Below are 14530 nucleotides of genomic sequence, written 5' to 3'. Positions count from 1 at the left end.
GAAGGACCCCAATGAGGGCGTGATAATACCATGTTATGTGACTCTTAAGGGTTTCAGATACAAAATTAGCGAAGCAAAAATAGCTTGAAAGGTTAGCATGCTGTAATGCTAATATTTTTTCCTTACAGTTATTTTTCACCAATGACAATCAGCCAATTATAATGCTTTAAAAACAGGCAGCTGTGTGGGTTGCTTTAAGCAAGTTATATGACTCTTAAGGGTTACAGCTGCAAAATTAGCGAAGCAAAAATAGCTTGAAAGGTTAACATGCTGTAATGCTAATATTTTTTCCTTACAGTTATTTTTCACCAATGACAATTAGCCAGGGCTTCACGGTGGCAGAGGGGTTAGTGCGTCTGCCTCATAATACGAAGGTCCTGCAGTCCTGGGTTCAATCCCAGGCTCGAGATCTTTCTGTGTGGAGTTTGGATGTTCTCCCCGTGAATGCGTGGGTTCCCTCCGGGTACTCCGGCTTCCTCCCACTTCCAAAGACATGCACCTGGGGATAGGTTGATTGGCAACACTAAATTGGCCCTAGTGTGTGAATGTGAGTGTGAATGTTGTCTGTCTATCTGTGTTGGCCCTGCGATGAGGTGGCGACTTGTCCAGGGTGTACCCCGCCTTCCGCCCGATTCCCAAAAGGGAATAAGCGGTAGAAAATGGATGGATGGATGTTGCACAGTGGTCTTAAATACTTGACACTTTGAAATACTTGAAAGACAAAACTGTAAACTTAAAAGTAAATTGGTTCAGTTTTTATTTTAATCGTGGTATTGAATGAACATCAAGAACGGTGGAAATTCATTGGTATCGACGCCTGAAATCCTGGTATCGTGACATGTTTGTCGTTGTGTTTTTGGTGCCTTCTAGTTGGAGCTGCAGTGCCGCGAGCTGAACAGCGAGAAGCAGGAGAGCCACGTAGAGAACGTCAAGCTGAAGACGACCAACGACGAGCTGTCGCGAGCGCTGGAGACCACCAGCCAGGAGCTGCTGGTTGCCCAGGAGCAACTGGCCATGCTGCAGGAGCAGGCGGCCAGGCTGCACCAGGAGAAGGAGATGTGCGGCCATTTTTGTAGTTTATCAAGCTGTGCACGCAGGAGCAAAACAGCTCAAGTGTAATCATCATTTCAGGGAAATGTACCGGGTTACAGAAGGACTCCAGAGAGAGAAGCAGAGCCTGATGAAGCAACTTGACCTCCTCAGGTACATCCTGGCATTTTTTTCACGTGCTTCAAAGTTGTTTTAATTCTCGTCAATCCTCCCAGAGAGATGAACAAACACCTAAAGGACGATCGGGACATACGTAGTGGAGTGGTAAGTAAACTTTTCCATTATTATCTCATTGCCTGACTGATAATACTGTATGCTCTTAAATAGTATCATGTAGGAGGGAAAAGACAGTTAATGCCCTTAAAAATTATGAATAGCAATGTACATGACATTAAAGAAAGTCCATATCACCTAAAAAAACAGCATAAGTATAAAGAAACAACAGCAGCTTTGCAAATTAACAAAAAAATATATGTTTTAATTTCATCCTGCTTTAAAAATTGTTGTTAGAAAAGCACAAAGAGCAGCTATGAAGGTTTAAAGCAATATGAAGTAATTATATTTTGAATAATAATATCAATCAATCAATCAATGATTATTTATATATCCCTAAATCACTAGTGTCTCAAAGGGCTGCACAAACCACAACGACATCCTCGGTAGAGCCCACATAAGGGCAAGGAAAACTGACACCCAGTGGGACGTCGGGGACAATGATGACCATGAGAAACCTTGGAGAGGACCGCATATGTGGACTTAATGTAAATGTAAACAATGCTACTACTGTAACTAATGCAAATAACAATAGTATAACTGATAAGAAAAGCTTATGTGGGGCGGCATAGCTCGGTTGGTAGAGCGGCCGTGCCAGCAACTTGAGGGTTGCAGGTTCGATTCCCGCTTCCGACATCCTAGTCACTGCCGTTGTGTCCTTGGGCAAGACACTTTACCCACCTGCTCCCAGTGTCACCCAGACTGGTTTAAATGTAACTTAGATATTGGGTTTCACTATGTAAAGCGCTTTGAGTCACTAGAGAAAAGCGCTATATAAATATAATTGACTTGACTTCATTTGTATTTAACATCCAAAATATTGATTTTGTGATTGATTTTGTGATTGATTTTTTAAAAAAAATTATATTTCATAGAAATATTAATTTGAGGAATAAATATATATATATATATATATATATATATATATATATATATATATATATATATATATATGTGTGTGTGTGTGTGTGTATATATATATAAAACGTGAATTTAAAGGATACTGCTACAACCATTACTACCATACTAATAATATTAATATTACTGATAAGAATAAAAATTATTATTACAGTTTTTTTTAATTGCCTGTTTATTTTTCATTACTTTTTTGTAAACGTTTTAGTATTTTTTTTAAATGATAAAAAGAAAGAAAGCATGTTAGTAGCGTCACATCCATCCGTTTTATGTGAGGTCATGCTAATTCACTGCCTGTTACCACCCTGAATCCATTGCCCATGGGGGTGGGGGGTCCCCCCACATCTGAGGTCCACTCCAAGGCATCTCATTACTCCCTTTGGGTTGACTTTTTTTCTTGCCCTGATGTGGTATCTGAGCCAAGGATTTCGTTGTGGCTTGTGCAGCCCTTTGAGACCCATGTGATTAAGGGTAATATAAACAAACTTAGATTGAGATGGGTAGGTTATGAGTTCAAACCCCGGCCGAGTCATACCTAAGACTATAAAAATGGGACCCATTGCCTCCCTGCTTGGCACTCAGCATCAAGGGTTGAAATTGGGGGTTGAATCACCATAAATGATTCCCGGGCGCGGCACCGCTGCTGCCCACTGCTCCCCTCACCTCCCAGGGGGTAATCAAGGGTGATGGGTCAAATGCAGAGAATAATTTCGCCACATCTAGTGTGTGTGTGACAATCATTGGTACTTTAAATTAAACTTTAATACTTGCCAGGACCTGACTCCAAATTATTTACTGTACATGTGCAAATGTGCACGGGTATGACAAATAAAGCTCCTGGAGTCCTTGAATAAAACTGTTAATTACTAGTATTTCATGACCAAAATACTTTCCTTTTATTTCACAACATTTTTGTTGAATTGAACTAATACTAATAACATTACTGATAAAAATACCTAAATCAATCAATCAATCAATCAATCAATCAATCAATGTTTACTTATATAGCCCTAAATCACTAGTGTCTCAAAGGGCTGCACAAACCACTACGACATCCTCGGTAGGCCCACATAAGGGCAAGGAAAACTCACACCCAGTGGGACATCGGTGACAATAATGACCCAGTGGGACATTGGTGACAATAATGACTATGAGAACCTTAGAGAGGAGGAAAGCAATGGATGTCGAGCGGGTCTAACATGATACTGTGAAAGTTCAATCCACAATGGATCCAACACAGTCGCGAGAGTCCAGTCCAAAGCGGATCCAACACAGCAGCGAGAGTCCCGTTCACAGCGGAGCCAGCAGGAAACCATCCCAAGCGGAGGCGGATCAGCAGCGCAGAGATGTCCCCAGCCGATACACAGGCAAGCAGTACATGGCCACCGGATCGGACCGGACCCCCTCCACAAGGGAGAGTGGGACATAGAAGAAAAAGAAAAGAAACGGCAGATCAACTGGTCTAAAAAGGGAGTCTATTTAAAGGCTAGAGTATACAAATGAGTTTTAAGGTGAGACTTAAATGCTTCTACTGAGGTGGCATCTCGAACTGTTACCGGGAGGGCATTCCAGAGTACTGGAGCCCGAACGGAAAACGCTCTATAGCCCGCAGACTTTTTTTGGGCTTTGGGAATCACTAACAAGCCCGAGTCCTTTGAACGCAGATTTCAAATAAATAAATAAACGCAAATAAGAATTATAATGATTTTACATATTAAAAAAACAATATATCCATGCCGTGACTGATTTATGTATTTCATGTCATTTTTCTTTCTTTTTTTTTAATATAAATATGTGAAATAGTAATTATTACTTACTATTTATTTGACTGATTTATTTTATGGCAATTTTTTATTGTTTATTTAAAGTAATTTTTAACGATTTCATTGTATTTATTTCACTTGTGGTTAGAGTGTCCGCCCTGAGATCGGTAGGTTGGGAGTTTAAACCCCGGTCGAGTCATACCGAAGACTGTAAAAAAAAATGGGACCCATTGCCTCCCTGCTTGGCACTCAGCATCAAGGGTTGGAATTGGGGGTTAAATCCCCATAAATGATTCCAGGGCGCGGCACCGCTGCTGCCCACTGCTCCCCTCACTTCCCAGGGGGTGATCAAGGGGATGGGTCAAATGCAGAGGACTAATTTAACCACACCTACTGTGTGTGTGACAATCATTTGGTACTTTAACTTCAATCAATCAATCAATGTTTATTTATATAGCCCCAAATCACAAATGTCTCAAAGGACTGCACAAATCATTACGACTACAACATCCTCGGAAGAACCCACAAAAGGGCAAGGAAAACTCACACCCAGTGGGCAGGGAGAATTCACATTCAGTGGGACGCCAGCGACAATGCTGACTATGAGAAACCTTGGAGAGGACCTCAGATGTGGGCAACCCCCCCCTCTAGGGGACCGAAAGCAATGGATGTCGAGCGGGTCCAACATGATACTGTGAAAGTTCAATCCATAGTGGCTCCAAGACAGCAGCGAGAGTCCCGTCCACAGGAAACCATCTGAAGCGGATCAGCAGCGTAGAGATGTCCCCAACCGATACAGGCGAGCGGTCCATCCTGGGTCCCGACGAGCGGTCCATCCTGGGTCTCGACTCTGGACAGTCAGTACTTCATCCATGGTCATCGGACCGGACCCCCTCCACAAGGGAGGGGGGGGACATAGGAGAAAGAAAAGAAGCGGCAGATCAACTGGTCTAAAAAGGTCTATTTAAAGGCTAGAGTATACAAATGAGTTTTAAGATGAGACTTAAATGCTTCTACTGAGGTAGCATCTCGAACTGTTACCGGGAGGGCATTCCAGAGTACTGGAGCCCGAACGGAAAATGCTCTATAGCCCGCAGACTTTTTTTGAGCTCTAGGAATCACTAATAAGCCGGAGTCTTTTGAACGCAGATTTCTTGCCGGGACATACGGTACAATACAATCGGCAAGATAGATTAGTTAAACTTAACTTTAACTAATCAGATTTGTGACTCCGCCCACCAATTGTTTGCATTCCATCGTGTTTTTTCAACGCGCTGCAGCACTAGGAATGAAAAGACCATTAACATGTTTTCTTTTCCTCAAACAAGCCGAGAACATCCCTAAGAAAGAAGCAGAAGCAGAGAGCCAGCCTGACCAACATATTTGACGACAGCAACCAGCCTGTGAAAAGGTGATTCGTCCCATCTTTGATCTTGGTTATTTCACAATCAAAGAGGACAAACAGAGGATATCTGCCTTTTTTTTTGCAATCAAGTCACATTTTCATGGAAGACCATCCTCTGTTTCTCCTGTTTCCAAAGATCTCCTGTGGTGCTGGAGGGCTCCTACGAGTCTCTGGAGGCCTTGCCTGTAGAGCACCTTCAAATCGTGTTTGTTGCTTCCTCCTCCTGTAGTGAGGACGACGCCACCGCTGCCATCAACTCCTCGGGGGTGAAGAAGAGCGTCGGGTTGTCCAACGGCTACATGGGCCCTGCCCCAGCTAAGTTTCACAATATGAGGACCAAGGCCAAGAAGGCCATTGCCAGGTCCTCCAGCTTGAGGAGGACCGCCAGGGAGCGAGCCAAGAGGCCGGAGGCGGAGAGGAAGACAGATGTCGGGGATGAGGAGCTGGATGCGCCCCCGGACGGGTGGCCTTTGAGGCGTGTCATCTCCATTGAAGAGGACCACCTGCCCCACCTCCTCCAAGGTGGACCCCAGCTGTTGCTGCACCAGCTCAGCGAAGAAGAGGATGCAGAGGAAGCACAGAGCGATTTGGACTCCAGCGTCGTCTTGGCGACGCAGTCACAGAAGCTCCAGTTATTCCGAAAAAAGACCCCCATGTCACCACGGGGGCAACCTGTAGGAAAGGAGACCCAGCATGTAGGCAACATCATACCCCTTGAAGTCTTTAAACTTACAGTGGGGCAAAAAAGTATTTAGTCAGCCACCGATTGTGCAAGTTCTCCCACTTAAAATGATGACAGAGGTCTGTAATTTTCATCATAGGTACACTTCAACTGTGAGAGACAGAATGTGAAAAAAAAATCCAGGAATTCACATTGTAGGAATTTTAAAGAATTTATTTGTAGATTATGGTGGAAAATAAGTATTTGGTCAACCATTCAAAGCTCTCACTGATGGAAGGAAGTTTTGGCTCAAAATCTCACGATACATGGCCCCATTCATTCTTTCCTTAACACGGATCAATCGTCCTGTCCCCTTAGCAGAAAAACAGCCCAAAAGCATGATGTTTCCACCCCCATGCTTCACAGTAGGTGTGGTGTTCTTGGAGTGCAACTCATTATTCTTCTTCCTCCAAACACGACAAGTTGAGTTTATACCAAAAAGTTCTATTTTTGTTTCATCTGACCACATGGCATTCTCCCAATCCTCTGCTGTATCATCAATGTGCTCTCTGGCAAACTTCAGATGGGCCTAGACATGCACTGGCTTAGCAGGGGGACACATCTGGCACTGCAGGATTTGATTCCCTGTCGGCGTAGTGTGTTACTGATGGTAACCTTTGTTACTTTGGTCACAGCTCTCTGCAGGTCATTCACCAGGTCCCCCCGTGTGGCACTGGGATTTTTGCTCACCGTTCTCATGATCATTTTGACCCCACGGGATGAGATCTTGCATGGAGCCCCAGATCGAGGGAGATTATCAGTGGATAATTGCTCCCACGGTTGCTTTTTTCACACCAAGCTGCTTGCCTATTGTAGATTCACTCTTCCCAGTCTGGTGCAGGTCTACAATTCTTTTCCTGGTGTTCTTCGACAGCACTTTGGTGTTGGCCATAGTGGAGTTTGGAGTCTGACTGTTTGAGGCTGTGGACAGGTGTCTTTTATACAGATAACGAGTTCAAACAAGTTCCCTTAATACAGGTAACGAGTGGAGGACAGAAGAGCTTTTTAAAGAAGAAGTTACAGGTCTGTGAGAGCGTGAGATTTTCCTTGTTTGAAGTGACCAAATACTTATTTTCCACCATAAATTACAAATAAATTCTTTAAAATTCCTACAATGTGAATTCCTGTATTTTTTTCCCCACATTCTGTCTTTCAGAGTTAAAGTGTACCTATGATGAAAATTACAGACCTCTGTCATCATTTTAAGTGGGAGAACTTGCACAATCGGTGGCTGACTAAATACTTTTTTGCCCCACTGTATTCAAGCCGGCACAAATAAACTCGCTGGCCAGGGCGAGTTGACTCTGCTCCCCTGGCAGGCGAGTTAATCCGGCTTTCATTTGGATTGATCGCATTAATTAATTGACTTCTCTTTTGACTTTTGCCGTAATTGCCCGAATAAGTGTCATGATCCAGTGTGTCCTGTTTTGGCTTGATGGATTATTTTGTGTCTTTCTATTCAAAATCAGTTAACAGTCCTTCCGGGACCTCCCGTTAAGAATGACAGAAAGAGACCCTTGCACATGGCCTTGAACAATGTGTGTGTGTGTCCTAAAGTTTATCTATCAATTCTCTCCTTAAAAGGCAGAAGAGGCGCCCTTGTTGGGGCCGAGCCGCCTCTTTAAAGTGGTCCTGGTGGGAAACTCCAGCGTGGGCAAGACGTCACTTCTGCGCTCTTTCTGCGAAGGACATTTCCACCCGTCCACCACGGCCACTGTGGGTGAGAAGCCGCACGTCCTCCTCCTCATAACTAGCGCATCACATGAAAAGGCTTGTGGAGTCACACACATTGCATGGAAGATTATGTTCAATGGGATTACTTTTCCTTTCATTTTATTGTGCCCTCTAGCGGCTGACTTGTGTCACTGCATTATAACACTCAGAGACTATCATGCTGGTGTTGAATTATGTACTTTTACCTCCTAGTTCTAGTTCTGTTGGATCATTTTCCTTTAAAAAACCCAAATGAAAACTCCTATCCTTTTAAGTAATTGTTATTGTATGTTTATACTTAATAGGGATTGACTTCAGCGTGAAGATCTTAACCCTCAACAATATGCAAGTAGCCATGCAGCTGTGGGACACGGCAGGTCAAGAGAGGTGAGCAGCGATAATTTTTCCTCCCACTCTCTAATCTCCCGACCCGTCACATCAACGTGCAAGCTCAGCAGGAAGTGGCGATAAATCAGCGGACAGTTTTCTGGAATTTGCAGCGCTCTGGGAGCAGCAGCAGCAGCAGCACTTCTTCTTAGTAAGTGTTTTTGGCACAGGTACCGCAGCATCACCAAGCAGTTTTTCCGCAAGGCCGACGGCGTGGTGGTGATGTACGACGTCACCATGGAGGAGAGCTTCAAGGCCGTGAGTCCGTGGCTCGCCAACGTCAAGGTCTGAACTCCAGCACCATGCTGAAGTTGTACCGAAACTGACATTTAGGCTATTTACTTGTTTTTGTTAGGATGCTGCTGGAGAAGGGGTCCAAATCCTGTTGCTGGGCAACAAGATGGACATGGATGCAGACAGGGAGGTGTCCTTAAAAGAGGCAGAACAACTGGCTCAGGTTGGTTCCTTAGACTTAGACTTAGACTTAGACTTAGACTTAGACAAACTTTCTTGATCCACAAGCGAAATGGTTCCACACGGTAGCTCAGTCACAAAGGATGGAAAGGATAATGCAGTTATAAATTAGTAGTACTATAGTAGCAATTTAAACTATAACATATGTGAAGTGAAGTGAAGTGAATTATATTTATATAGCGCTTTTCTCAAGTGACTCAAAGCGCTTTACATAGTGACACCCAATATCTAAGTTACATTTAAACCAGTGTGGGTGGCACTGGGAGTAGGTGGGTAAAGTGTCTTGCCCAAGGACACAACGGCAGTGACTACGATGGCACAAGCGGGAATCGAACCTGCAACCCTCAAGTTGCTGGCACGGCCACTCTACCAACCGAGCTATTTACATATTATATATACAGTATATAATATATACTCATATTTTATAGTATTATATTATATTATATTTTTATATAATATATACAAGATACAACAAATCCCAATTACCGTGTACAATATTACAGTATATGTAACAGCTGCAGCAAAAAAAAAAAAGGCAGCATAAAATAAAGAGTATATCCAGCAGAAAATATACATTATAAACAAAGGGGGTCCGGTCCGATCCGGTGGCCATGTACTGCTCGCCTGTGTATCGGCTGGGGACATCTCTGCGCTGCTGGTCCGCCTCCGCTTGGGATGGTTTCCTGCTGGCTCCGCTGTGAACGGGACTCTCGCTGCTGTGTTGGATCCGCTTTGGACTGGACTCTCGCGACTGTGTTGGATCCATTGTGGATTGAACTTTCACAGTATCATGTTAGACCCGCTCGACATCCATTGCTTTCCTCCTCTCCAAGGTTCTCATAGTCATCATTGTCACCGACGTCCCACTGGGTCATCATTGTCACCGATGTCCCACTGGGTGTGAGTTTTCCTTGCCCTTATGTGGGCCTACCGAGGATGTCGTGGTGGTCTGTGCAGCCCTTTGAGACACTAGTGATTTAGGGCTATATAAGTAAACATTGATTGATTGATTGAAGAGAGGTCGCTAACATAGAAGGTGTCAGGTAATAGACAGATATGGCGAGTGATTATACAGCTGGATGGAGTGCCATCCATCCATTCAATGGAGTTCCATTAAAAACCTTAAGATATCTCACAGCAGGGGTCGGGAACCTTTTTGGCTGAGAGAGCCATGAAAGCCAAATATTTTCAAATGTTTTTCCCGTGAAAGCCATATAATATTTTTTAACACTGAATACAACTAAATGCGTGCATTTTTAAGACCAACATTTTATAACAACAGTATAGTAAGTCTCTTATTATTTTTAATAACATTGTTATTCTAAAGCTAACCAATATTTAATATAATACTTCTTACCATTATTGCGACTTCTTGAACAGGTGCGATAGAAAATGGATGGTTGCATTAAAATGGATGAGAATGTTTTATATTTTGAAAGTTATTGTTAACACTGTGACTACCAGCGGAATTATTCAGCGTGTTAAAGCAATGACAGCTAAGATTTATCAGAGAGCCAGATGCAGTCATCAAAAGAGCCACATCTGGCTCGAGAGCCATAGGTTCCCTACCCCTGTCTTACAGGACCATTTTGTAAAATGTTATATTATTTTATCATTTTAGTTATATATCATTAATACTTAATTGGTCTTATGTGATTTTATTATCATTAGTTAAGTTTTATTATGCTTGTCTGATTTGAAAGAAGAAGTAATTTTTTTATTGTATTTTAATTACCATTCTTGTATGCTATTTTTATTATTGTTATAAATTATCATTTTTAATTATCATTAATTGATATGATTTTTATTCCTTAATTTTTTTAAATTACTAATGTTATATTTTTGTATTGTTGGTTATTATTTTGTATTATCTATATTTTATACTATCATTATTTTATTACTAGTATTAATTATTTATTTTATGTTACTGTTATACATTGTTATTATTATTAGTTATGTTTTGTTATTGTTTTATATGATCAGTATTTATTTTTTTATATATTTTTAGAATTATTCTATACTATTGTTCTTTTATTTGATATGTTTTTAATATGTTGTGTAATAATTTGCCAGAGGATTTCGACAAAAAAAAACTTTTTAAAATTGCGCACAGTCACACACAGAAAGTGTTTGACTGTTCAAATATTCATTGTGACCAAAATGACTTGTTGCAAAGGCTATTTTTACTTGATTTTATCTGAAAAAAATGAAGCTGATCGTTAATGTACAGGTATTTTTTTTATCTAACATATCAATTTGGACCACTTATTTATGTGTTTTGATTGTTGAGTTTTTAAATATATTTATCTGCCCAATGGTGGTAGTTTTTTTGTAAGTGTTTGGGGAAAAAAATTATGGTTTTAGTTTAATTTTGTTTATTCCCAATAGAAAAACAGGTATGAAATATTAATTATGTAACATGCGAACATACTAGCCTTTAAAGAGTTAAAATCCTCCAAAAGAATTAGAATGATGTAATTGGAAATAATATTTTAAGAAAATTGCCCTTAAAGTAGAAAAAAATGATTTTTTACATGTCCCACTCTCCCCTGTGGAGGGGGTCCGGTCCGGTCCGATCCGGTGGCCATGTACTGCTTGCCTGTGTATCGGCTGGGGACATCTCTGCGCTGCTGATCCGCCTCCGCTTGGGATGGTTTCCTGCTGGCTCCGCTGTGAACGGGACTCTCGCTGCTGTGTTGGATCCTCTTTGGACTGGACTCTCGCGACTGTGTTGGATCCATTGTGGATTGAACTTTCACAGTATCATGTTAGACCCGCTCGACATCCATTGCTTTCCTCCTCTCCAAGGTTCTCATAGTCATCATTGTCACCGACGTCCCACTGGGTCATTATTGTCACCGATGTCCCACTGGGTGTGAGTTTTCCTTGCCCTTATGTGGGCCTACCGAGGATGTCGTGGTGGTTTGTGCAGCCCTTTGAGACACTAGTGATTTAGGGCTATATAAGTAAACATTGATTGATTGATTGATTGATTGATACAGCAATTTTTGAGAAGCTGATTATTTTTTGTCATTACAGACAAATAAGTGGGAATATTTGAAGGACCTCTAAGGGCTAATAATGTGTTGTTATTCCATACGCAGGAGAGCAAGGTGATGTTCTACGAGGTCAGCGCCTACACGGGAAAGAACGTGACCGAGTCCCTCACTCACCTGGCCAGGTAACGACATGAAGTTGGCGTGTAGCTACATCCCATCATGAAGCGCATTGATGCTATTTATTGCGCTTTCAGAGTGTTGATGGAGCAAGAGGACAAGGTTCGAGACACCACTGTCATTCTGAGCGCTCAGCCCTTAAGGAAGAAAGCCTGCTGCAAGTGAAGATGTGGAGGTCAACTTTTGACTAACACGTTAAGCAAAGACTCAGACATTAGGATGTTTGTGTCCTGCAAATTACGGATGTGTGCTAATTTCTGTTTTTTTTTGGAAGGTGGTGGAAGTACAGCAATTTACAGAAGGGGAGCATCTTGAGAAAAATTAGGGAAAATCAGGCATATGAAGTTTATGTTGAGTTGTAGAACAACTGCTTTTGAAGTGTGAGACACAGGACTTCACAGGAGGTATGGTAGCTTGTCAAAATAAAGAAACATTTATCCATTAAAAAATAAAAATAAATATTTCCTTCAGACAAAAGATATCTTTAGAAAAAAAAAACTATATTTTCTGTCAAATATTATAGCTCAAACCTTATTAGTAAAAAAAATATTAACATGATTTTTTTTACCCCTCATATATATAATTGGGGTCTCTCAATCCAATATTTATAACAGACATCGTAACAAGTATGGTATTATATGTGTGACATAATGTGCGATACAAGCAGTGTGTTTACAAAAGGTAAACATGACAGGCTATAGGCTACTAGGAGCTCGCATCTACACAACAGATGCCAACTGAAAAAATATAGACGAGTATCAAATAATTATAGTTACATATTACTTACTCATACAAAGTCGGGAAGGCAGAAAAGTGTTAGAAAGTATCCAGTAACAAACGTGTCTGCATCAGTAGTTTAATAATTATTATTCCACTTTAACTTAAAACCAGCATAAGTCCACTTCAGACGATTAATAAATAGGTTAGTGTTTTTCATGCCTACCGTTGCTCTCTAATGTCACTTGATCCAACATTTTCTAACACTGCACACTCAAAATCAGGGGTCCCCAAACTACGGACCACGGGCCGGATGCTGCCGCCAGCATCCAAAATCCGGCCCGCGGGAAGTCCCAAGTTTAAAAAAAATATATATTATAATTCTAATTATTATTTTTTGAAATCTGTCTTTTCTAATCCATTTTCCACCGCTAGTTACACTCGGTGTCTCCTAGCCGCTCAGGTAAATCATATTGTCGAAAAATCTTTGCTCCCATCGAAAATGTGACATCATTGCGTTCGCGCTGCAGTGTCGGACGAGCACGCTCTTTCAGTCAATTAGTGGGCGACGAATATATGTATGTATATATGTATATATGTGTATATATATATATATATATATATATATATATATATATATATATATATATATATATATATATATATATATATATATATATATATATGCAGTGTCGGGCGAGCACTCCCTTTCAGTCAATTAGTGGGCGACGAATATATGTATGTATGTATATATATACATATGTATATATGTGTTTATATATATATATATATATATATATATATATATGTATGTATATATATATATATGTATGTATATATGTATGTATATATGTGTATGCTATGTATGTATATATGTATATGTATGTGTATATATATATACAGTATATATGTATGTACTGTATATATATATATGTATATATATGTATATATATATATATATATATATATATATATATATATATATATATATATATATATATATATATATATATATATATATATATATTGGTTGACAAGACTTTGCAGCATCGCGTGGACATCGGGGGCGGTACCTCTGGATTGGCAGACCGGGGTGGTGGTTCCTCTGTTTAAGAAGGGGGACCGGAGGGTGTGTTCCAACTATCGTGGGATCACACTCCTCAGCCTTCCCGGTAAGGTTTATTCAGGTGTACTGGAGAGGAGGCTACGTCGGATAGTCGAACCTCGGATTCAGGAGGAACAGTGTGGTTTTCGTCCTGGTCGTGGAACTGTGGACCAGCTCTATACTCTCGGCAGGGTTCTTGAGGGTGCATGGGAGTTTGCCCAACCAGTCTACATGTGCTTTGTGGACTTGGAGAAGGCATTCGACCGTGTCCCTCGGGAAGTCCTGTGGGGAGTGCTCAGAGAGTATGGGGTATCGGACTGTCTTATTGTGCCGGTCCGCTCCCTGTACGATCAGTGCCAGAGCTTGGTTCGCATTGCCGGCAGTAAGTCGAACACATTTCCAGTGAGGGTTGGACTCCGCCAAGGCTGTCCTTTGTCACCGATTCTGTTCATAACTTTTATGGACAGAATTTCTAGGCGCAGTCAAGGCGTTGAGGGGTTCCGGTTTGGTAACCGCAGGATTAGGTCTCTGCTTTTTGCAGATGATGTGGTCCTGATGGCTTCATCTGACCGGGATCTTCAGTTCTCGCTGGATCGGTTCGCAGCCGAGTGTGAAGCGCCCGGAATGAGAATCAGCACCTCCAAGTCCGAGTCCATGGTTCTCGCCCGGAAAAGGGTGGAGTGCCATCTCCGGGTTGGGGAGGAGACCCTGCCCCAAGTGGAGGAGTTCAAGTACCTAGGAGTCTTGTTCACGAGTGAGGGAAGAGTGGATCGTGAGATCGACAGGCGGATCGGTGTGGCGTCTTCAGTAATGCGGACGTTGTACCGATCC

General features: G+C 41.6%; 1 protein-coding gene across 4 annotated transcripts in view; it reads left to right on the top strand.

Moving 5' to 3' along the window:
- Nucleotides 1-13159, top strand: part of cracr2ab (calcium release activated channel regulator 2Ab) — a 33600-nt gene extending 20441 nt beyond the window's left edge. For 2 of the 4 annotated variants that reach the window (XM_061912206.1, XM_061912209.1), the window contains exons 7-17: nt 871-1058; nt 1132-1203; nt 1266-1314; nt 5330-5412; nt 5543-6101; nt 7712-7847; nt 8146-8227; nt 8398-8512; nt 8583-8684; nt 11806-11882; nt 11955-13159. In XM_061912206.1, the coding sequence (XP_061768190.1) occupies nt 871-1058; nt 1132-1203; nt 1266-1314; nt 5330-5412; nt 5543-6101; nt 7712-7847; nt 8146-8227; nt 8398-8512; nt 8583-8684; nt 11806-11882; nt 11955-12042 (1551 nt within the window). In that variant the 3' untranslated portion in view covers nt 12043-13159. The remainder of the gene's footprint in view (nt 1-870; nt 1059-1131; nt 1204-1265; nt 1315-5329; nt 5413-5542; nt 6102-7711; nt 7848-8145; nt 8228-8397; nt 8513-8582; nt 8685-11805; nt 11883-11954) is intronic. The other 2 variants (XM_061912207.1, XM_061912208.1) reach the window with 2 other exon arrangements.
- The last annotated feature ends 1371 nt before the right edge of the window (nt 13160-14530 follow it).

This window comes from Nerophis ophidion, linkage group LG10 (assembly GCF_033978795.1).
Source record: "Nerophis ophidion isolate RoL-2023_Sa linkage group LG10, RoL_Noph_v1.0, whole genome shotgun sequence".
Lineage (NCBI taxonomy): Eukaryota > Metazoa > Chordata > Actinopteri > Syngnathiformes > Syngnathidae > Nerophis > Nerophis ophidion.
The sequence above is the reverse complement of the archived record's forward strand: the minus strand, read 5'-3'. Positions and strand labels throughout refer to the sequence as shown.